This window comes from Sprattus sprattus, assembly GCF_963457725.1.
Source record: "Sprattus sprattus genome assembly, chromosome: 11".
In the NCBI taxonomy this organism is placed as follows: Eukaryota; Metazoa; Chordata; class Actinopteri; order Clupeiformes; family Clupeidae; genus Sprattus; species Sprattus sprattus.
Window position 1 is genome coordinate 14,763,880 of NC_137909.1, and position 24,149 is coordinate 14,788,028.

The 24,149-nt window shown below is 41.2% G+C and overlaps 3 protein-coding genes across 3 annotated transcripts; 1 reads left to right on the forward strand and 2 right to left on the reverse strand.

The window, feature by feature from the left end:
* Nucleotides 1–812: 812 nt before the first annotated feature.
* Nucleotides 813–8,961, reverse strand: sec14l7 (SEC14-like lipid binding 7; the record flags this gene model as incomplete). The annotated part of the gene is made up of 12 exons (XM_080847312.1): nucleotides 813–937; nucleotides 1,190–1,359; nucleotides 2,228–2,367; nucleotides 2,466–2,572; nucleotides 2,710–2,793; nucleotides 4,802–4,862; nucleotides 6,649–6,744; nucleotides 6,848–7,036; nucleotides 7,124–7,186; nucleotides 7,470–7,513; nucleotides 8,644–8,719; nucleotides 8,908–8,961. The coding sequence occupies 12 exons, from the start codon at nucleotides 8,959–8,961 to the stop codon at nucleotides 813–815; spliced, it is 1,209 nt and encodes a 402-aa protein (XP_080703438.1).
* Nucleotides 8,962–10,838: 1,877 nt separating this feature from the next.
* Nucleotides 10,839–13,554, forward strand: tuba7l (tubulin, alpha 7 like; the record flags this gene model as incomplete). Its single annotated transcript, XM_080847760.1, has 5 exons — nucleotides 10,839–10,974; nucleotides 11,133–11,281; nucleotides 11,394–11,546; nucleotides 12,612–13,139; nucleotides 13,261–13,554. The coding sequence occupies exons 1-5, from the start codon at nucleotides 10,854–10,856 to the stop codon at nucleotides 13,552–13,554; spliced, it is 1,245 nt and encodes a 414-aa protein (XP_080703886.1). The 5' UTR covers nucleotides 10,839–10,853.
* An 815-nt stretch (nucleotides 13,555–14,369) lies between these two features.
* vps37bb (VPS37B subunit of ESCRT-I b) lies at nucleotides 14,370–22,988 on the reverse strand. Its single transcript, XM_080847702.1, has 4 exons — nucleotides 22,854–22,988; nucleotides 19,541–19,712; nucleotides 16,139–16,221; nucleotides 14,370–15,736 (listed from the first exon to the last, which is right to left on the reverse strand). Exons 1-4 carry the CDS (start codon nucleotides 22,965–22,967, stop codon nucleotides 15,305–15,307), a joined length of 801 nt encoding a protein of 266 aa, XP_080703828.1. The 5' UTR covers nucleotides 22,968–22,988; the 3' UTR covers nucleotides 14,370–15,304.
* Nucleotides 22,989–24,149: the final 1,161 nt, after the last annotated feature.

Here is a 24,149-nt window from a genome sequence, read left to right on the forward strand (position 1 = left end):
GCACTAGCCCTTGCTGTCAGCATCTCTCCTTCCTGGGGTCGGACTGCAGGTCAGGCGCCGTCTTTCTTGGAAAAGCGGTACAGGTGAAACGACACGGCAGTTTCAGATGTCCCGAGGTGATGCTAGCTCCATTAACTTTACGTAGACATGTAATGTGCACTTCATGTTCAGCCAGATCACCACATTTCTGAGTCATAATACCCTTCTTTTCTTAAACGGTATTTTTTTTACATTTTTAACATAAACTGATAGCATGACACGATTTTCTTGGACAGATGTTTTTATTTTCACCCGATTACAAAAATAAATGACCGAATTGTCCTGGCTTGTATTTTCAGTTTGCAGAGGGTTCCACCTAGCGATGATAAACACGAATAACACTGTGCTTGCTTGTTTTACCTGAAGGCAGGCATATATTGTAATATTTGTTCAGGGAACCATGATTCAAAATCAATACAGTAAAATCCACTAATCTGTTATATCAATGATTACATTTGCATCGAAATAAATAGTATATAAAATGATGTGAAGTCAATGTTATCATTGCACACACTCAGAAGATTGTGCTTGACATATTTGAAACTGTCTGCTGAATATTGCATTCTCTGTATACAGAACCGTCTCCATCTGTTAAACATCTCCGGTCTAACAGCAGAAATTATCCTCATGACATAGGAATGGAGTAATGTCTCCACATACTTTTAAGACAGGGATATATTTTTCTGACATGCCTGTGCTCAGAAATGTGTCCTCTCATCAATAACAACACTAATGCTGGTGAAGTGGTAATGTCAGCCAAGTGTAGAGAAGCTCTACTCAAGCTGGGCCTCCCTGCGACTGCATGGCTGTGAGTGACCCTCAGGGGTCAAGACCTCCACACTGAAGCTGACCTTCTTGGAGTGAAGCACGCTATAGGTGTTGTCAAAGCGCAGAACATCTATGAAGGAAAAAGATAATACAAACTGTATCAAAATCAAAGCAATCTATTTGTCACACAATCTTATTTACACTATTACACGAATATACATATGGATAATTTTATGTGTGAGATGAAATTGACTTCTCCCTGGTTCCCTCTGCAGTGATAATAAACATGGATAATTCAAACTACTGCATCAAGAATCATACTCACAATGACTGTTAGAGCATTGGCCACAGTGTGATAATGCTGAGTGTTATGGACACTTACACATTCCGGGCTCCGCACAGGTAAGGGATCCATCCTCCGGCACAAAATGGGCATTGTAGCGCTCGCTGGGCAGCACCTCTACCATGTTTGCCACCCCTTGTTTGTCTGTGCCCTTTGTCTTCAGAAACACCCCGAAGCCAATGTCTGCACTCTCACTGGCAAACTGCCACCTTTCAAACAGGCCACCAGGGGATGAAAAACAGTAAAACATCGTTAAACAGAGAAGGCTCTAAGGAGTGGTAGACATACAGGCTCCCACCACAGTTGGTGTCAATCATGGCTCTAACTAGAGCAAATAGTAATTTCCTGCATGGTCCTCCACATGAATGATTATGAGTTCTGTGTATTTTCTAAGCCCTCCATGTCTCTCAGGCTTGTAAAGAAAACAATTCTGAAATTATTGGAATCTGTTAGTATTACATTGAACTCATATATGGAGTAAAAATGGACAATATTAAACGTTTAGACTTAATGATGATAACTGACCTATTCAATAACATAATAAATTAAAGTACCGAATTACTTAATGAGAGGTAAATGTTAATATGAATGGCAACAAGTAACTGTAGCTAAAGTAACTGTAGCTAAAATGGTAAACTGTGGTAATAACTCCAGCAAGGCCACGGGTTCATATTCCAAAAGGGAAAAAGGACTACACAAACGGATAACTTCGTATCTTAGCTGTGGGTTACAGTGCCTCTTATACAGTAGATGCTGCGAGTCGCGAAAGGTTGTTGTGCTCCACAGCCAATCAAATTACACCCCTCCCTTCCGTGTTCCTGAAGCACTGTGTTGATTGGCTGGGATTGTTTATGGCTCGATCTGAGCCACTATATTTGATTCCCATTTACAAACCCAGGACACTGTTCCTGCGACCATCGGACGTTTTTTGGAGAACAGACAGTTAGAGGACTGTAAGGAGCAATTCACTGAATTTGACAAAAAGTGAATGGGATTAGAATCGCAGACTGCACCTTCAAATGACTAAATGTTTATGAGTTTAGTGCAAAACACACAAAGTCATCTCAAGCTTCTCACCGTAGCATGCTGTTTGAGCAGAAGACCTCGTGCTCCAGCTGAAAGGATGAGCCTCTTCTGATGGACACAGTCTGATCATACTGCACATTTATGGAGTCCTGGACATAGTAAGACCTTGGTACCACACCACCATATTTAATCTGGAACAAAAATAAAACAGTAAGTGATTCCCCTGGACAAAAGAAAAACGGAGCACCGATCTCCGAGCTGCCTGTATGTTGATTTCACTGCTGCTCACCTTTGTCTTACAGAGTGGATTTCCATCAGGGTCTGTCAGTGAACCTCCATAGGCTACAGGAAGCTGGTCTTCATTAATGTACTCCCTCAGTACATCCTTCCAGTTCCCTATAGCCAAAGATATTTTTATTGAATTATACACAAGCTCTTAAAGAGTGTACAAATGCATACTTATGGTAGCTATTTGTGGCTCTATTTTGCGAGATAGAGAAGAATAAAGAATACAAAGTTGAGAGGTGCCCTACCTCCAAGCACAATAATCTTGCGCCGAGTCTCCTCACACAAGAAATGCTTCACAAGGTTGAAGGCAATTGGGAAGAGTTTAGGTGCTGCAGAGAAGCAGAATATGCATTTAAAATGGCTTTGATATACTTTCTAATAACAAACTAAATTGCAACTGACAAACACACACAAACACACAGAGAGAGAAAGAGAGAGATAGAGAGAGAGAGAGAGAGAGAGAGAGAGAGAGAGAAAGAGATTTTGTTTGATTTTTATAAAAAACTTTATTTTGTAAACAGTAATGCCAACAGTATTTTACACCTTATTCAAAACAAACGGAAATAAAAATCATCATCAAATGAGCGCACAGTTTTTTCACAGAAATATTTGCCATTGGTTTGCAGAAACAAAAATCACTGTACGGTATAACACACAATTGAAGTCAGGCTCAGTTATTACAACACAGGAGCAAACAATATTGCAAGTCATACAAAACCCTTCCTTACACATACAGATAAACTAAGTAGAATTAGTTGTTTTACCACGCAACTTTTTCCTCAATTCGCTCAATATTTTCCGGAGACGAAAAACATCCGTATCCTCAAATACACCCTCCCTCATGAAACAGCCAACATCGTTAATAAACTGCGAGCAATCAGGAAAATACAGTTCCACCTCCACTTTCCGCATCCCTTTCGTGTCGCGTAAGAAACTGTTTATGCTCTCTGCAGTATATTTCATGTCTTCGCTGGAGAGCTGTGCCTCTCCCTGCGAACACTCGGACCAGTTTGAGTCAATGGATTCGCAATCGCTATCCAGATTACCACTCGTGTGTGTGTCTTTTTTCACTTTAGACCCGGTAACCTCCACCGGGTCTATTTTTCTCTTCACCGGTACTTTGAAGACTGGGTCTATGTCGATAGCCTCAGCCTGTTGAGGCACTGTCAGTGTCTTTACCGAAGGCCCCTTCTTAATCCCAGTTTCACCTGGTCCAACCGCAGCTAGCTCTGCCACGACTGGCTCAATCACCTCCGAATCACCGGCCACGGCTTCGGGGCAAAGCACAATCAGATCCACTACGGACTGAAGACCCCCCTCAAGTCCGCTTCCCTCGGTCCCATCCTCCGAGGGTTCTACCTCAGTGGCTGGGGGAACAACTATGGCGGACTCAGCCACATTGGTTTTGGCTGGAGTGTCCTCCTTTTCAATGTTGCCCTTTTTACCAGGACAAAAACGCCCAATGTGTCCTGCTCCACCGCAACTGAAACATTTCAACGCAGTGTCTGACGTTGCATATGCCACATAATCAAACCCGTCCACCCTTAATTTCAACACTAGCTCAATCTCCTCCATGCCACTATTAAGGATCATGTATGCTTGCCTTATAAAAGACACTAGATGTCGAAGAAGGGGCGATTTACATCCCAGAGGGATTTTTCGAACAGACGAAACCAGCTTGCCATAGCGTTGCAACTCTTTAACAATAAGCTCATCTTTGATGAACGGGGGTACATTTGAAATGATCACTTTCTTGGCGGGGGTACTGAGTGGGAGGACTGGCATGAAGGAATCATTGAGTACTATACCCCTCACAATTACCTCATTAGCCTTCTCAATTGTGCTGAGAAACAGCACCACCGCATTATTCATTCGTGAAGCCGACTTCACGTTACCGTGCCCAATTAAATCACCAACCGCCAAGCTAACATTTTCCACACTCGGGTACATTCAACTTTAATCCCGTGCTGGCGAGTTCATTTGCCAAAATCCATGCTTCCAGCGGCCGCCATACTCCCAGCAACAAGCCGGTCGCAGACTCCACGGGGAAACAAGAAGTTATATTTACAACACCCAGCTAAACCAAACCCCAGTAGTTGTAAAACTAAGTGCCACCAAAATAATTAAATGATTAAACACACATATAAACAACACACAAAGGGAGAAAAGTTAGAAGTAGCACTTGCTCACTCACACTCACTCACACAGCACACCACACGCACGTCCGCTCAGGTCGAGAGAGAGAGAGAGAGAGAGAGAGAGAGAGAGAGAGAGAGAGAGAGAGAGAGAGAGAGAGAGAGAGAGAGAGTATGAGAGTAAAACGATGGAAGTGCTTACCCTTGATGAGAAAAACCCTTTTGAGGCCCTCTGGGTAGTTCTCTTCAAACATGGTGAGGATCTGTAACATACATAGCATAAAATCACCATATATACAAGCAAATATATACAGTGGGGAAAATAAGTATTTGAAGCCCTGGCGATTTCACAAGTTTGGCCACTTGCAAAGAAATGTGTGATCTATAATTGTAATGGTAGGTGTATATTAACAGTGAGAAACAGAATATCAACAAAAAAAATCCAGAAAAATGCATTTGATAACATTTATGACTTTATTTGAATTTGATGCAAAAAATAAGCATTTGAACCCCTAGCAAAACTGACTGACAATGACTTAGTACTTGGTGGAATAACCCTTGTTGGCAAGCACAGACGTCAGATGTTTCTTGTAGTTGGTCACCAGGTTTACACACATCTCAGGAGGGATTTTGGTCCACTCCTCTTTGCAGATCCTCTCCAAATCTTTCAATGCGTTTTCAATGGGAGGGAATGAGGGAATGAGGTTCAAGCCCAATATTCCACGTTATATGGCCCCATCCATAGTCCCCTTGATGCGGTGGAGTCGTCCTGTACCCTTGGCAGAGAAACAGCCCCAAAGCATAATGTTTATGGGTATGATGTACTCTTGGGGTCATATTCAGCATCCACCCCCCTGTCAAAAACGGCAAGTCAAGTTGATGCCAAAGAGCCTGATTTTGGTATCATCTGACCACATTCTGTCTCCCAATCCTCCTTAGAATCATTCAAGTGTGCAATGGCAAACTTCAGATGGCCCTATACATGCGCTTCCTTGAGCAGGGGGACCTTGCGAGCTCTGCAGTACTTAAAAAAATTACAGCGTGGTGTGTTGCTAATGGTTTTCTTGGTGGCTGTGGTCCCAGCTGCCTTGAGATAATTCACAAGCTCCCCCTGTGTAGTTCTGGGGTTATTCTGCGCCTTTCGAATGATCACTGATACCGCACAAGGGGATATCTTGCATGGAGCCCCAGACCTAGAGCGATGGACAGTTGTTTGGTGTTGCTTCCATATATGAATAATCGCACCAATAGTTGTCTGCTCCTCACCAAGCTGCTTGCCAATGGTTTTGTAGCCCATTCCAGCCTTGTGCAGGTCTACATTCTTATCTCTGACATCCTTGGACAACTCTTTGGTCTTGCCCATGGTGGTGAGGTTGAAGGTGTGAAGTACAGTATGATTCTTTGGACAGGTTTCTGTTATAAACGTCACCAGTTGAGATCAGGTGTACCTTGTTAGACCTAATGAGGCCTAATCTGTGTGCTTTTTGGGCACATTACTGATCATTGTGAGCCAGAATTCTTGCTGTTTGCTTGGGGGTTCAAATACTTATTTTTTGCATCAAATGCAAATAAAGTCATAAATGTTATAAAATGCAGTTTTCTGAATTTTTTTGTTAATATTCTGTTTCTCACTGTTAAAATACACCTACCAATACAATTCTAGATCACACATTTCTTTGCAAGTGGCCAAACTTGCGAACTCTGTGGGGGTTCAAATACTTATTTTCCCCACTGTATCAGTGCAAAGTCCATTCATCTGTATTACACAAAATATCTCTAACAAACATAGCATACACAAAAATAAAGCACATGATTGATTGATTGATAGACTGCACCATCAAAGTTTAAAGGCAGAATTGTGGATAATGAGTCATGTCAATAGTAAAAGTGGCTGTATTTTAAGGTCACATTAACACATAGGCATTTTCTCCAAATATGCCTAAACCTAAAGTGGAGTATTTGTTAATCAGCACTTGTACTTAGTTCCAACAATATAGTGGATGGCCCTGATTTCTCCTACCAGTTCAACAATCCTAAACCTGTACTTACATCTCCATAGGCCTCTACAGCAGGCTTCCACAGGTGCTTCATACCAAGACCCTCGCAGTCATAGATCAGAGTGATGGCTTCCACATGTGTACCAAGCTGTGAGGAAGAATTATGACACACAGCTGCATGAAGAGCCAACCTGGAGAAATTAAGCCAAAATGGCAGAAATAGAACAACTATCACAAGGCAGAACTCGTACCTGGGCAGACTGCTGCTCACACACTTTCCGCAGCAACTCTGTGTCCCGCACCTTGGTTCTTATAAAGTCCTGCTTAGTGACGGACATCAACAGACCCTTCGGGTCCAATGGTCCGATGATGTCATACCAGATCGGACTTCCTTCCTTGTCATAGCCACACATTCCACCTGACACAAATTTCTCGATCGCCTGGAGAGATCATAGGACATTCTGTGAGCATGGTAATAATACTGACACTCATTCATTCACTTATACCCACTACCATCCATCTCTCACCTCGGGTGGCTTCCAGTCTTCTATAATTGTGTCTGCTTTCATATGCTTGCGAAACTCCACATGCTAATCAAACACACAAACAGCAGTTTCAAAGAGACATTGCCTACCAGACATACTGTGGCAGTAAACATAGGGAACAGGAACATTTAAAGGTACAATAAGTCACCGATGCTGTAGGAAAACCTGGACCAGGTAGGATTGTGTAAGACCAGTGACAACAGTTTCAATCATCTGTGCACACTTTCTCAAGCTCAGGAGATGTTTACTGTCATCATTGTGGTGGTGGACCTGGCAAAGCTGCTTACTGCAGGTGCGTTAAAAAATAATTTGAGAAATATTTATTTACCTTTCTCAGCATACTCTCAGATTTTTCTATATTGAATGTCCTGGCTGCAATCCAGTGAGAAGATAAAAAGTAGGAATACAATCAGATTTAAATTATTTAGTAAGTATAACTGCAGAAAATGGCAGTAAATGGCATAAAAACATCTTCAAAAATCTAACTCTTTGTTTAGTGAAGTATTAACTAAACAAATCCAGGTCAAAGGATGCAAGATCAATATTCTGTGACACAGCATTGTATAAAGCTGAGGTGAAAGACCAAGTACATATTTGCAGAAACAGAATACATACAGTCTGTACTTTGATCCACACATAAGTCAACACTCAAAATGATGGTCTTTGATTGTGTAACCGTAACTCAGCATGAAAATGCATATAATACAATCAAGGTTCCATACATAAATACCGATTGGGGTTTATGATGGCATGACATAAAACCATTTACTGATGACAAATAAAACATTATGTAGGCTAGTATTCTTTTTTTATTTATTTTTTATCTACAAGCACAAATGTCATGTGTGTAATATTGACACCCTGCATGGAATGCACAGAGCATTATCTGTCCTTCATTAATCTGAAACTAAGATGTCTAAGATGTTCAGAAAGAGATTACTTGACAACATGGCAACAGGATGTAAGCCACGATAGAGCCCATATTAAATCAAACACGGAGGCTATTTTGTATGACTAATTTGTCGGTTATTTCAAATCAGTGTGTAGTGTGCACAATGCAGTTCTTACTGTCTCTGTTGCTTGCTTCATGAACCAAGAGGTTTATTTTGTCTAAAGAGGCCCCTGTTAAGTAAATATGTCTGTTTGGCAAGAGCAAAGCAGCACAGCTGAATAAAGTCTGAGGTATTCTCATAAACGTCTTCTTAGTTATGTCAATAACATTCGACCCTGTGGGAGTTCAATATGCGAAAACCTGTTGATTTTGGGAGATGCCACACCCAGTTTCATTGTGGTAAAAATAAATTAAAAAATCCACTTATACAGAAGGTATGAGGTTCAAAGGGGCACGCGCGTTTGGTCCACAATGAGAAATCTTAGATGTGTGGGAAGGAAAGACGATTTACTGTTTTCCGCAGTAGGCTATAAAGAACGAGGAGGGTGCTTGACAAAAAAAGCTGGTAACCGGTTGTATTAATTTACAAATCCATTTAATTCAGTCTCACCTCTAAGCCAGCGCAGTAGGTAATGGTCGCTCTGGGAAGGCAGCTGAGGCAATATGTCCTGAACTCTTCCTCGAAACTTAAACATAAAAAAAGAACATTGACATTTAACCAAACATTTCTGTTCATAAGGCAGAGCTAGATTTCTGTTCATAAGGCAGAGCTAGATTTCTGTTCTGTTGTGTAGGCTATCAACGTGTGGAAGACCTGATGTTAATTCACGAAATAATGAGATCGCAATAATGTAGATAATTCAAGCAGCCTCACCTCTTGCAACACTTCAGCCTGCTTCGGGCTGAGGTCGCCGACGCGTCCGCTCATGGTTCTGTTGCAAGGCAGGTGACAGTCCCTGAGCACAGGTGCGCTCCTGCCCAGTGACCGCGTCAATGAAGTCCTCGGGAGGATTTAGGCAATGATATTCAGGGGCGGGCTCCGTTTTCGAAATTGTTCCGACCAATGGATGTGTAGTGCAGCTGACTAAATCTGCATGAGATTTCGAAGTCCAATATCGATCTGAAATATACCATAGGCTACCTATTTTGCGCAGATAATTGTATTGACGCAAGTAGAAAATATGTAATACTCCAAGGTGTAGTTAGGCTAGGTGGATGACAGACATGGTCTATTCAGTCCCACTCAACGAAAGCAAACAAAATAAAACGTTTAGGTTATGTCAGTTAGAATCCTTCATTACTTAGTTAGCACAGACAGAGACAGCGGATACAGACACAAAGCTTACAGTTTGCTTTATAACACATCCATTCAGACAGAGATCTCTACATGAATAGGCTATTGGCCTACAATGTACCTTTAACTTTAGGTACAATTCACCCATTTAGGCCGACATAACTGTATATGTTTACCTTACCTTAAGGTACATACATAAATTATCTTGTGGTTGAAAACTTACTTCTCTGGAAACTGATACAGGCAGAACATATTGGGATAATAAATGTACTGATATGCTGGGAGCGGGGGAATGCCCTTGAAAATGAATCCATAATGTACGTTACAATTATAAACATGTACAACGCTGTATCACAAATGTGGTTCAATATCTTAATATAGTTTTATTCCATCGGTGAGTTCCCTTTCCACAATGAGTAATTTCATGAGGTTAAAATAATACATGTTTAAGCAAGCTACCCAAAGCAATATAGCACTGTAGAAAATTGTCATGGTGGTTAATGATGATATTAATTTGTGAACTAGCTAGGTAAATACATGTCTAATGTCACAGATGCAATTGGTTGGACAAAGTCGGTTTTGCTTCACTGTTAATTCAAACAGATAACGATATTTGAATTGTATTTATCATGGGTAGATTAAGTCTACATTAAAAGCCAGATTACCACTACTCATATATCAGGAATACTACTAGCCCAGCCTTCCAATTGCAGTAGTGTAATAACTAGCTAACAAGATACCAATGTCAATTCCACCTGCATTAGCTGAGCATTCGTTAGATAGCTAATATTAGCTATTTTTCAAAATATTGGATGTCGTTGGAAATGACAGTTGAAACGATTTACATTTGAATTTAAATATTCAACCAATCCAGAATGACATTATATGATTGTCAGGAGATTGCTAAGCATTTTATGAATCTACAACCAATCAGCATTAAGATGGGTGGGTGCACGGTTTACCTGTCATATATAAACGTCTTGCACGCGATGAAATGTTAATCTCTTTGGCAGTCAACTACTAGAGGTTGCAGCGTCAAAGAAACCGAAGATATCCCCTTAATTTTATTTTTACTGATTTTTATATCACTTTATAAAATCAAAATGGTAAGTAGATAACTGTTCGCTATAATGACTTTTTTGGGGAGAAACCAACGGTCATTACCTTTTATTTTAAGGTTTCTTGTTAGCTAGTTAGCTAATGGTTAGCTAGTTTGCCAGCTAGCTAAATGTTGAATGTCAACTGCCGCCATAATAAGCAAAGCTAAGGTAAAGATATTAGCCAGCATGACAACTGTTAATCGAATGTATGGGCCAGCAGCGCAAGTTACCTGGAATAGTTTCCCTACAATGTTATACTATGTATATATTATATTAACGTTTGTGATTTCAGGATCTTGACCAACAGTTTTCTTGTTTTTCCAGCGTGAGTGTATCTCTATCCACGTAGGCCAGGCCGGAGTTCAGATTGGGAACGCATGCTGGGAGCTGTACTGTCTGGAGCATGGGATCCAGCCAGATGGCCAGATGCCTAGCGATAAAACCATCGGAGGAGGAGACGATTCATTCAACACCTTCTTCAGCGAGACAGGAGCTGGAAAGCATGTGCCCCGAGCAGTTTTTGTGGATCTTGAGCCAACTGTTGTAGGTAAGAAATAGTCGAGAAATTTCGTAACATCATAGCCTACAAAATGGACTGACAACTGCTTTAGATAACTTTTGAAAATACGTAACAGCCAGGGCTCTAGAGAGCTAGATCTTATCCAGTACAGAAATGTTGAATTTCGAGGGGATTTCTCCTTGCAGATGAGGTGCGCACTGGCACCTACCGACAGCTGTTTCATCCTGAGCAGCTCATCACAGGAAAAGAGGATGCTGCCAACAACTATGCCAGAGGCCACTACACCATTGGTAAAGAAATTGTCGACCTGGTGCTCGACCGTGTCCGCAAACTGGTAAGATAATGGCTATTTTACTCAATTTTCCAGTGGTATTCTGTCACTACTATTTCATTTTTGTAGTTGTAAACCTGAAATGCTTCACTCACTTTTTCTTGTCATCCTACAGTCTGACCAGTGCACTGGACTCCAGGGCTTCCTCATTTTCCACAGCTTTGGTGGTGGAACTGGATCTGGCTTTGCCTCTTTGCTGATGGAGAGGTTGTCTGTGGATTATGGCAAGAAGTCCAAACTTGAGTTTGCCATTTATCCTGCTCCCCAGGTATGCTGTGCTTGTCACATATACATACTGTACATGTTAATGGTTTAAGCTACTTTTGGTTACTCTTTCCTGTCCGAGGCAAAATTGCTAGAAAATGTCTTGTTATCTTGTTTCTAACATAAATAATAAATTAAATATTGAATCACAATTGGTCATACTCAACTTTTTTAATCTATGACAACTGGGATTTAAAGCTCTCATCCTTTTTCAATAACCAGAACTGGCACAGGACACTTTTAAAGAACACATGTCACTATGCCGTAAAATAGTTGAATCTGACAATATGGACTACTATTAGCTAAATATGTACATTTACAATTTCTTATAGTTCTACATTTGTTAGTTGCTTTTCAATTATCAACTGTTTATGATATCATCACTGTGCCAAACTTCAAAGCAGTTTATGGCAGTCTCGCATGACAGAACTTGGCACCCAGTTGTGAAGAGCGTGAATTAGAACTTCAGCTGCTAAATTCTTCGGACGATTCCAGATAATTTAGCAGCTGATGGTCTAATTCACTCTCTTCACAACTTGACATACGTTCTGGTTCACTGTCTGGCTCTTCTTTATTGTTGTCATCATCTAAAATCGCTAAAACTTCGCCCAAAGTATATGATTTCGATGGTCTTGCTCATTTCGGGTAAAGACGCCATTTTGAAAGTACGGATACCAAGTTCTGTCATGCGAGACTGACATAAAATTCATCCAATCCCATCTCGTGTACCATTCAAACACAGATAGAAGACATTTTCTCATTGGCTTATCTCTCTGTCACACAATACAACAGGTTTTTTTTACGTTTTCTATGTTAGGTTATGATAAAACAGCAGCATTACGTCATCAGTACTGTGGTACTGATATTTGCATGGCCGGACCTGAAAGAGTTAATGTTCAAACAACTTGGTAAAATTTAATTTAAAGCATTCACTTTAGTTTTCAAACACAGTGTCAACAGGTTAAATCTGCCATTTACTACAGTTATATTTTAAGATTTGTTTTTAAGGTTATTAAGATGTATTCATTCTTCTTAATGATTGATGTTTCCACTCAACAATCATTTTTAGGTTTCTACAGCTGTTGTGGAGCCCTACAACTCCATCCTGACCACCCACACCACCCTTGAGCACTCTGACTGTGCCTTCATGGTGGACAACGAGGCCATCTACGACATCTGCCGGCGCAACCTTGACATTGAGCGCCCCACCTACACCAACCTGAACAGGCTGATCGGCCAGATCGTTTCCTCCATCACCGCCTCTCTTCGCTTTGATGGTGCCCTGAATGTAGACCTGACAGAGTTCCAGACCAACCTGGTGCCTTACCCCCGCATCCACTTCCCCCTAGTCACCTATGCACCTGTCATCTCTGCTGAGAAGGCCTACCATGAGCAGCTGTCTGTAGCTGAGATCACCAATGCATGCTTTGAACCAGCCAACCAGATGGTGAAGTGTGACCCTCGTCATGGAAAGTATATGGCCTGCTGCATGCTGTACCGTGGAGATGTGGTTCCCAAGGATGTCAATGCCGCTATTGCCACCATCAAGACAAAGAGGACCATCCAGTTTGTGGACTGGTGCCCAACTGGCTTCAAGGTAATCCCTCCCCCTCATACTACAATATGTGCTTGTCAGCTAATTTGTTGTTGCCCCATGCAAGGCTTAGATGTTGTGTGTATGGTGGACGCTGATTAGTTTTCTCCAACTAAATCTACAGGTGGGCATCAACTATCAGCCCCCCACTGTGGTCCCTGGTGGTGACCTGGCCAAGGTGCAGAGAGCTGTGTGTATGTTGAGCAACACCACTGCCATCGCTGAGGCCTGGGCCCGCCTGGACCATAAGTTTGACCTGATGTACGCCAAGCGTGCCTTTGTGCACTGGTATGTGGGTGAAGGTATGGAAGAGGGAGAGTTCTCTGAGGCACGTGAGGATTTGGCTGCGTTGGAGAAGGACTACGAGGAGGTGGGCGTCGACTCGGTGGAGGGAGAGGCAGAGGAGGGAGAAGAGTAAACACAGCTGCAGCCACCGTTTGTCAATAATATGTTTGATATGATGTTCATCCCTTGTAATTATTGGTTACTTGTTACATGATGTTTATGCAGTGTTACAATAAAGCATATTGTTGAAGATTATTTCTTGCATTTAAGACTTTTCTAGTTTGGGTAAATATCTCTATAGATATGGAGGCTTATAAATTAGTTAAAGAATTGTATTGAATGAAGATTAAATATATGCACCACATTTTTGGAGAATTATAATTCCAGGCAGAAGTTTAATAATGTCCAGTAGAGGGAAACAAACCATTGGGTGACAGTCTCTGATAAATTGAATTATGCATGTGTATGCCAAACAACACAAGACAAAGATGTTATAAAATGGTTTTTATTGGTTAGCATTAAAAATAGGAGGCAAACTGCACAGTCCACCACCTCACTTCATTATAATAGTCTTCACATAGGAGTGCAGAGGAACTATGTTACACGATGAAACAAGCTTTAGAAGGCTTTATATTATTTGACTTGATAACCTCTACTGGGGCTTGGGATGCCCCATTTCCCCTCAAATAAAGTGTTCCTGTCACTGAAAAGCACCAGCATTTCTCTTCAACAGAAATACAAAATGGGCACCCAATTTTACAGATCACTTGTAATTATCACTCTTTAAATAAACTACAAGGCACATCATTCTGTTTCACCTACTTGTGATTGTATCTTTTAAACTTGAAGCAACTTAGAAGGTATTGTTTCAATTTCAAATTTGAGTTTTCAAATAATTTTCTGACAATATAAATGTTTTATAACCACTCCTGTGCTTCAGGGCTTACATGTAATTTACTTCAGAATCTGATGTAAAAGTCTTTAACTCAAACAGAACCATTAGATCAGACATCCCATTGTTAACAGCCGTCAAGGTAGGAGTGTGAAGATGCCAAAGACTGATGAGTGTCTGCTAGCTGATTACATTTAGTTGATATATACTCACTGAGCTATAATATTGCTGTGATGCGTCTTCCCACCACCAGAAGCAAAATCACAGTTCCTATGTAAAAAAAAAACATGATATATAATTGTCCAATGAACCTAAGATGATTCCTTGTGCACCTTCATTTCAAGTCCAGTTATAAATCTAGGCTGTTTCTAGATATCTAATGGTTGTTTGACATAAAAACTAAACTAAAAACAAAGGTACTAGTAAAAGTAAATAATTCACTCTTAGAGTAAAGAAAAAAAAGTGTAAATCTTATAACGAAGTGGCTAGAGGAAACACGGTTTCTCTGTGAATAGGAAGGAACACAGTTTAAGAGTTTAGTTTGCATAAGAACAAGTCCACACAACTGTAGGAGCAACACCAAGCCACCAATTTCAAGTCAGTCAATTTCAGTCATCATCACTGGAGTTATTTTAAGAGAACAAAAACAACTGTACATCTCCCTTCTTTTTCATGCTGCTAGCATTGCATTAAGATCAAAATGATCAAGATATTCCTGTTTAAGGGTGCATCCTTTTTCTTCCATAAAATGAAGGCTAAAGATCAGATCCAACCTTATCCAATGAAATCTACGCCTTCATCACTGACAGGATAGATGGCTAGCTAGATGAAAAGAAAACATCTTTGTAGTGATGACCCCATCAAAACACCACGACCCTCCCACCTCCCCAAGATAAGTACATAATATATTCAATCAAAGTGCTTCCTGACGTATGCTTCTGTATGTATTTCTGAAATACAGGGTAATACGAGGACAAACCCATCCTCCACATCACTGCATCATAAAGCCAGTCCTTGGCGGCAAGCCTGGAGTGGGCCGTTGTGGGAGTGCTGGTGGGTACTGCTGGAACATGGGGCTGGGGTAGCTTGGCATGGGCCCGGGCATGGGGTACGGTGCCAGCGGGTACGGCAGGGGGCCTGACTGGGCTGGTGGAGGGGTGGGCTGGTGTCGACTGGGGAGGAGTATGGGGGAACCATTGGTGTAACCGAGGAAGGGCGAAGGGGAGGTGGGTTCCTGAGGTAGTGGCTGTGTGGGGGTGTGTGTGGCGGAGCTCTGAGCAAAAGTAGGGGGGCCCTTAAGAACCACCTCCCGCAGCTTGTCGATCTTCACGCGCCGCAGGTGTGCCAGCTTTCTCTTGCTCTGGTATTCGTCGATGAACGTGTCCAGGGGCAACTCGCCGTCCAGGAAACAGTCCGCCATGTTCTGTGTTGGCAAAGACAAAGGCCAAAGAAATAATTAGAGCCCATGGCTCATCCTGGAACTAGTCTCTGGACCCTAGAACTTTAACCACCTATTCCAGCTGCCTATGTCCTCATGGTGTACTGCAGGGAGACTGCAGACAGTGATTAACACAATAGACATATGGTAAATGCACTGAGGTTAGAGATGCATGTATCAAGAAATCGGAATGCTAAAAAACAATGTTTACATTTATTGTATGATGTTCAATGTGTGATTTTTTTTTGTCAGAACAGCAAAATATTACAATAGCAGAAATATCAACAAGGTTGGTATTGTTATCACCTCCTGGCAGAAACACTGTAAACAGGAAATGTGCCTTTGCCAGTGGTTATCGTGTGTGTGGATGGTGGTCTGTGAGCTCACCTCAGTTTCTTCCTCAATCATGGCCCCCTCAGTCTGAAGCAGAGCCAGCAGAGTATCCAGAGAGCTGTTTCCTGAATTATGATCTAGGAACACAGACAGAGGAATGTCAGACATGATTGCCCCAGATTAGAATAGTACAGAATAAACTGACAGTGCTGTCTTTTTTTTTGTCTATCCCGCCCCGGTTCATCTACAATGACCGATGTGTATATGTATGAAACTGGAATGCAGCTAAACATGCTGTTCAAGATGTAAGTTATACAGTCGTATGAAAGAGTTTGGCACCCCTCTGAAGCTGCATGATAATTTACTCTGGCATATTATTCATTTTCTAGTTAACACTGAGTACTGGGGTGTTTTCCAGACAAATATTTACTGAAGCAGAATTTAGTTAATTTAAAATTAAATCAAATGTGAAAAATAGCTGTGCAAATATTTGCCTAAGGCTGGACTCACACGTACGCGTTGGAATGCGTTGCGCGGTCAAGGTTGCCGAACTGAACGGAGCCACAATTCAGTTCGGCAAAGGATGACGACACCCCATTCAAAGTGAATGGGGATCCGTCGCCCTTAACGGATCAACGCATTCAGACGGAACCGTGTAAGCGCTTTGTCACTACTCAGTGCTGATTAATTGCAACACATAATAAGTCTGATTAGCTCGTTAAGCTTTCAATTCCAAAGAAAGGTGCATCCAATCATTAGAAAAGGTATTTAAGGTAGCCAATAAGTTGTGCTTCTCTTTGATACCCCTCTGAAGAGTGGCAACATGGGGGCCTCAAAACAACTGTCAAATGATCTGAAAACAAGGATTGTTCAGCATTGTGGTTTAAGGGAAGGCTACAAAAAGTAATCCCAGAGTTATTAAAGTTGAGGTTTGCATGGATTCAACTCAATATCAGCAAATTCTTGACAATAATGTTCAAGAATCTGTCACAAAGTTAAAGTTATGCCAGAGTTGGGAGTTCCAGCAAGACAACGACCTGAAACATTGCTCAAATTCTACCAAGGCATTTATCCAGAGGAACAAGTATAATGTTCTCGAATGGCTATCCCAGTCCCGAGACTTGAAAATCTATGGGATGACTTGAAGCAGCTGTCCATGCCAGGCAGCCATCAAACCTAACTGAACTGGAGATGTTTTGTAAGGAGGAATTATCCAAAATACCTTCATCCAGAAACCAGACACTCAGCAGAGGCTATAGGAAGCGTATAGAGGCAGTTATTTTTGCAAAGGAGGCTCTAGTAAATATTGATTTGATTTTTCTGGTGGGGCGCCCAAATGTATGCACCTGTCTTATTTTGCTATGATGCATATGGCATATTTTCTGTTTATCCAATAAACCTTATTTCACTGCTGAAATATAACTGTGTCCATGAAGTATTATATATATATGACAAAGAAGTTGCTGATCCAAACAGCCAACAATTTATACATGAAAATAATGGAAATTATCAGGGGTGCCTAAACATTTTCATACAACTGTACTTCCATTTCCTTTGGATGAGAATTATTTTCAATGTAAACAAGAGGCCATGTACGTACTGGCTCACGCTGTCAGTCTTTATGTATGCTCTACTTTGCTTTACAAAAGTTCCAGGAGAGAACTCATGCAAAGCCACCCCCTTGAGAGCAGAAGAGGGGAAACTGTGCTGCTGTTACTGCCAACCTGCTCTTTGGGAAACTGTCTGCACTACACAGAGACTGTGGATTCCACTGGAATGGGGGAGGGGGCAGGTGTACAATGGCCCGCTTGACTTCTGACACTCTGCTTGTAAACCTTTGTGGTTACGCTAAGGCCTTTCTGCAATACTCACATAACGTGTTGCTTACATTAGAATTTCATAATTTTATAATGTATTTTATTATATTTGAAGTGTCGCCAATGTATGGTGAATGGTAACAGATGGTTGTTCTAGATAGACAAGAAAAACATCTCTATAATGCTCCTTCAAGAATAAGTTAACTGTTGATGCAGTGTGTGTGTGTGTTTTACTCTCTTATGGATGCTTTGATCCGTCATACGTTTTTAAACATGTTCCTCCTCTTTAATTCCAGATACTTCCAAATATATCCCATGTGCACATCAACGGTGTCCAGTCTGATCTGATACTAGCTCCTAAGAACAAAAACCATCTGATGATAAGTTATAGCCTAGTGTGCTAGTGACGTATTCAGATGAGAACATCCTGACAACACCCCGCAGCAGCCCCTCAGAGGATTACACAGGGCACTTCTTATCGGTCACATAAGGCTCAGTGCATCTCTCACAGATCAGATAACTCAACTACAGATTTGAGAATGATAATCCCATCAGGCTGGGCTCAGGAAAGTGAGCCAACAGCTCTAACGAGACGGCAGGGAGAGGGGCTCTAACACTGAAGGACAGGAGAGCAGCTCAAGTGAGAGGCAAAAACCCAGAAGGCTTGTATATGGGCTGAGGCACAAATAGCTGTGACAGCTGGTCAAGGGGGACAGAATGGCAGCTATATGAGAGAAAGTCAGAACTGTGAGAGAAAGTCAGTTGGATGAGGCTGTGACAGAGAGAGGGAGGGATGGGATAGACGCTGAAACAGAGAGAGAGTAGGAACAGTGGAGGTGAGTGGCGACAGCAGGGACTGGCAGAGTGAGTTGTGCAACTGCGTGCCAGGCTGGCAGGGATACAGTGAAAGTTCCCCGGGGACATCCCATATACCCAAAAGGGTAAACAAACACCACACCCTCTTCTTCTCTCTCTTCGTCTTTATGTTTCTCCGTCTCTCTTTTTCAAATCAATTAATTTCAAAACACTTGACAATACTGGCATGACCATTTAAAGAAAATAGTGAACAGAAACAAAAAATATAATCAGTCATAACAATATGATCCTATTTCACTACCATATAGAGCAATAGGTAGGATGATCGTGTCAATTTTTTGGACCAAATCTTAACTGGGATTTCAATTAAATGAAAATGTCTTTTTATTGCATAAAAGGCTCTTTGTGCTTTTTTCTTTTAGTGCATTCACTGCAAGATTATTGTAACATGTAACATTCTCTAGGGGTGTGTTGCCTACACTAACAGGTTGTCTGGTTTCCTGAGGCCTGGGATGTTTTTGGAAGATCATAACTTTTCTTTAGCTTACCGTCTGTTCATCTCAAATTCTTTTTGTAAAAATAAAAATGTATATACTGTATAAAATAAAGGCTTATGAAAGCTTTTTAAACTAACTGCGGGAGTGCCTCTGTTTGCTGTCGTTTTATGCAGGGTATATATGAAAATGTCTTGTGCCGTCATTTATGAGGAAACAAATGTATTCTCAATGACTCATGCGTCCTGTGTTTGTGTCTGTGTTCACCTGTCTGTGTCTGTCCGTCTGTATGTTGGTGTCGGTGTATGTCTGTGTGCTTGTCTTTTTACCTAATGTAGACTTGCGTAGTTGATAAGCCTCGTAGAGCTCCTGTAAGTGCCGGTAGTGTTTGGTGAGCTGGTTCTTCTGGTGATCAAGATCCGGCTGAAGCATCAGGTTCAGTTCAGCCAGGCTGCGGTTGCTGGCCAGCGTCATCTCCTTGCTCTGCTGGACCTCCAGCATCTGAGGGAAGAAAAGTGGACCTTTCAGACAACAGAGAAAACAGCATCTGTTTCTGTAATGGTGTAATGGTGTGAATCATTTCTAGAAATTGTTCACAGGACAATGATGTGGTTACATCTATTGCCATCATAGGTGAATCATGGCCACGAGGTCACATACATCGGGACCTACCCAAAGGTCACAGCACAGGTTTACCATCTATTTACCATCACAACCATTAACAATTAACCACATGGGTTGTATTTAGTTATCTCTCATGTGATAAGGTTGGGATCTCCTCCAGCAGACCTGATTTTACAGTAAGTTTAACTTAAAGCAAGAGGAGATGAATTAGCTGAAAGGAACTCTGGATTGGACTTGGATCAGGTATGGGTCGGTACAATATCAGGGTCTGATCCATGTAGTATAGAGGTTTGCAATCCTGACCCTGAAACAACCCCGGCTCTGCATATCTGCTACCCTCCAAGCACACCAGATTAAATTCAGTGGAATTATGAGGTGGGTTCAGATAATCAAGAGTGACACTGATCGGGCAGAGACAGAGAACATGCTGAGCAGGAAGGAGCTAAGATGGGGAACGCCTGGTCTAAAATATGACACAAAAGGGCTATGTTGTGTGTGGTATAGTGAATCTGTATCGGCAATCTGTGGGAATGCTTGGAAGTACAGTGGACGCAATTAAAATGTTATGTGGGAAACATCAGTGCAAAAAGGACATCGTTTGTGACAATTATTTTATAATTCAACTCTGAACGCAGCTCCTTATACAGAGCAGAAATTTGCAGAAGAGAAAACTGGACCGCATTGAGCTATAACGCCTATTATTATCCCTGATTTAACTATCAGTGACAGCCGTGGGATTAGACAGACGGTCCCCTGTCACATTTACAGATTGGGCAAGCACACACACACACACACACACACACACACACACACACACACACACACACACACACAGATGGATTATGAGAATGAGGTCATCAACTCAGGTGAGTGCCTGTCAAAAGAGAATGAGACACCCAGGAATAGCAAAAAAGGAAACAAGCAGCAACCACATCCACAAAACACACACAGCCTAGTTAATGTTACTGTTTCACTGAATCCATCTACGGTTAATTTCAGATGTTATTCTTCAGTGTACAACAACTGGGTCACATGATGTGCATGAGCCCATAAATAAGCCTCTGCGCAAGGGGCCCTACACGCTGCCCTGCTTGTGTGTCTTGAAGCAGCTCCCATGTTCAGATCAGATCAACAGCTTGGTTTCTCCGGACTATTCAAAACATAGGCGGCTGGGCTCCAACAATGGCAGAGAATTACATTCACTTGGAATAGAATCTGGGTAGACAATAGACAGCATTCTCTGCTTTTTTAGCATAGTGGCATAGAGGCTGTCTGCTTACTAGGAAAGTAACAAGTATGTTCACACATTTGTACAGACAGCAGGAATGTCAGTGTTCTCTGGCAACAAAACACAAAAAGAGAGGATGGCAGAGACCTCCATATGAACTTATTTGACCTAGCTAACGCATATGACTCAGTTCCCCATAAACTCCTCTGGGAAGCCTTTAACTTTATTTGTTTTTAACCAAGGACCAGAGCCCAGAGGGGGCCGACTTGAAAATCCCCACCTGTCAACTGTCTGCCACTTCCCAGCTTGAATCTAAAGTTAGTGCTCACTACCTGGCACCCGGGATTGATCAACATCAGGCCCTGTGTTTTTTGATTCTGTATTTCAATGCATTTAACTTAGCTTTATACTACTGGGCTTAATGAACTCATAACCTGGGCTCCATGATTCAATAGAACTTAGGATTTCTAAAAGCTTGTATCTTGCATTATTAATCTCTTCCATTTAATTAGTTAAAAGCATTTTTAACTACATGAAAAGCTTCTGTTAAAGTGGATACATCCACTGCCTCTTCACTATCTCCTTGTACATTGTAGGTCTAATTGGATATCGGCTCAAGCTTCCAGAGCATCATTACTATACCCTGTGCAGTTTGCTGCCTACATGCGAAGAAAGTTCAGGATCACTATTTAATAAATGTGAGTTAAGGAAGTCATATTTCTGAGAACAGGCACTTGGTTGACCTTTCGGATTATAGCTTCTCTCAAAAAGCGGTAAAAAAGCATATTGAGCTAAGGGCATGGCAACACACTATAGCTGAATGCACCTGCTGTTGGGCCACAATTTGCATCCAGGAACAAATACCACACTGTCATATCTCATAACATGTAACATAAACGTCATAGCAAGTTAACAAAGAGATATTTAAAACTATACCCAGCAAGAACGTTCACTATCAGCAGGTTAAACAGAAAAGGCAATCTACTGACCGTCATTATAACAAGACATCACAGTTCTGTTCGACACAAATAATATGACAGACGGTCAACCTCCCTACCGGCCACCGCCTTATTTGTGAGCATCGCGCTCAGTTACCGGGTGTCCGGTGGGTTAATTAAAAAAAATAATAATAATGTTTCCTAATCGGCAAAAGAACATTTCCGCGGGTTTAACACAGGACCGCAAAAATAGACATGCGTTAATCAGTTAGGCTACCAATATTAAGGGACTGAGATGTTTTTGATGACAATGTCGTTATTTCATTTCGAGTAAAAAGCCCCTGCCTGTTCACTTACCAAAATAGACCTATAAGAGTAACTGGGAATCTAGATAACTGAATATTCTAAATGTCGAGCCTACACCACCAACTGTGAGTGACAAGAATATTGCCATCAGCAATCTAGCTAACAATTCAGCAATTGGGCTTAAACTGAATTAATTCGAAAAGTCTGAGTTTGACATGGCAATGTAGTTGTGAAGGCAACAAAGAGAGAAAACGGAACTGTCAAGCTCACGACCACGAATCGATAGCCTTCATTTGTATAGGTAATTTGCAGCGTTTAAATCCATTATAGTTCACATACCACTAGGGATTAATAAGACAATGACCACACATGTTTCTCTTCCTAAGTGTTGGTTGCAGTTTTAAAGTAATGCAACTGTTAGATGTAGACTGTGAACCAAAACAAAGGGCCTTCGCTCTCTAACAACCAGACTTCTCAATGGAGGTTCGCTGACAAGCTCCGAACCGAACTGATTTGTTTACTTATTTTCAAATGTAAGTAACTCACCTCGTCCATTTCAGTGACAATTTTGATAAGCTTCTCGTCGTTTTCCAGCAATTCATTTAACTGCAACATGGTGTAGGAGCTGAATTTGTCTGTGAACGAAGCTCTTTCGCCCATGATTGAGCTGTTTTCTGATTGTATTCCTTTTGATAGAAAGGGGAAGCGAACAGTTTCTTCGACCGGAAGTGGATAGTCAAGCTCAAGCCATCCCACATTTCTGACCCAATCAGATAGCGAATGAGAATGGCGTCATTGCACCCACAAATACGATGGAGTGGAGCTATGTAGGATGTGAACATGTGAATAGTAGGCTACCATGCGTCATTAAAACGTGCAGATTTAATTTAGTGGCTGCTGTGGCATTATTCTGCAGCAATGGTCGACAATATAGCGTACTTAGGCAATAAAGCAGAGGAACCTAAGGACCACCTAATAACTATAAATAACCACCATCTGCCAATGGGACTTTTACCAAACAGCTATACATTCTGTGTAATTTTCATTTGTTGTCAACCTGACATTCTCTCAACATCTAAATATTTTGGAATTCTTTGGCTCTTTGCTTACTAAAAATGCTCCAATATCCAAATTAGCGAGTGAGAGTAGAATAGGGCTGCCCTTATAGTACAGTAACATATACAAACTTGACTGGGAAATTTACATACATAAATACATTTACATTGAAAATTATACTTGAGTTTTAGATTAAATACATTTTATTATACGACATGCAATCTCATCTTTACAAACCAATGTTTTACATTTTGTCTCCATCACTCAGTCTTATGCACACTTATACATACTGCTTTGACACCATTTAATAACACACAAACTAATGATTTATAACAAAAGCTGAGATAATAGAAGAATGAAAACATATCTTCACATACAATATTGTTTTACTATTTATTCAATACAATATTTGGTGGCTTTTTTAAATTCTGCAAGTAATTCATAATTAAAAGATGTGTTTTTATGTATAATTTATTGTAAAGTAGCCTTTTTAGAACAAACAAATTGAAGCTTAGAAAGAAAATGCCCTCTGTCAACACAAAGGTCATTTTGTTATATTTAATATAATTTAATATGATGAAGTCATACTGCTATGAAATAGCTGACCCTGGCCTGGCCTTCAAGAAGCATAACATTGCTTATAGTACAATCATGACTCACACCTAACTATGGAACAGACACTCATCAATATCACCTGGCACAGATGCATACTTGGATAGGACTGAAGCTGCTCTACAGTCAGTGGCTAGGATGTGATGGAGAATGCTTGCACCGCCTATTTCTTTC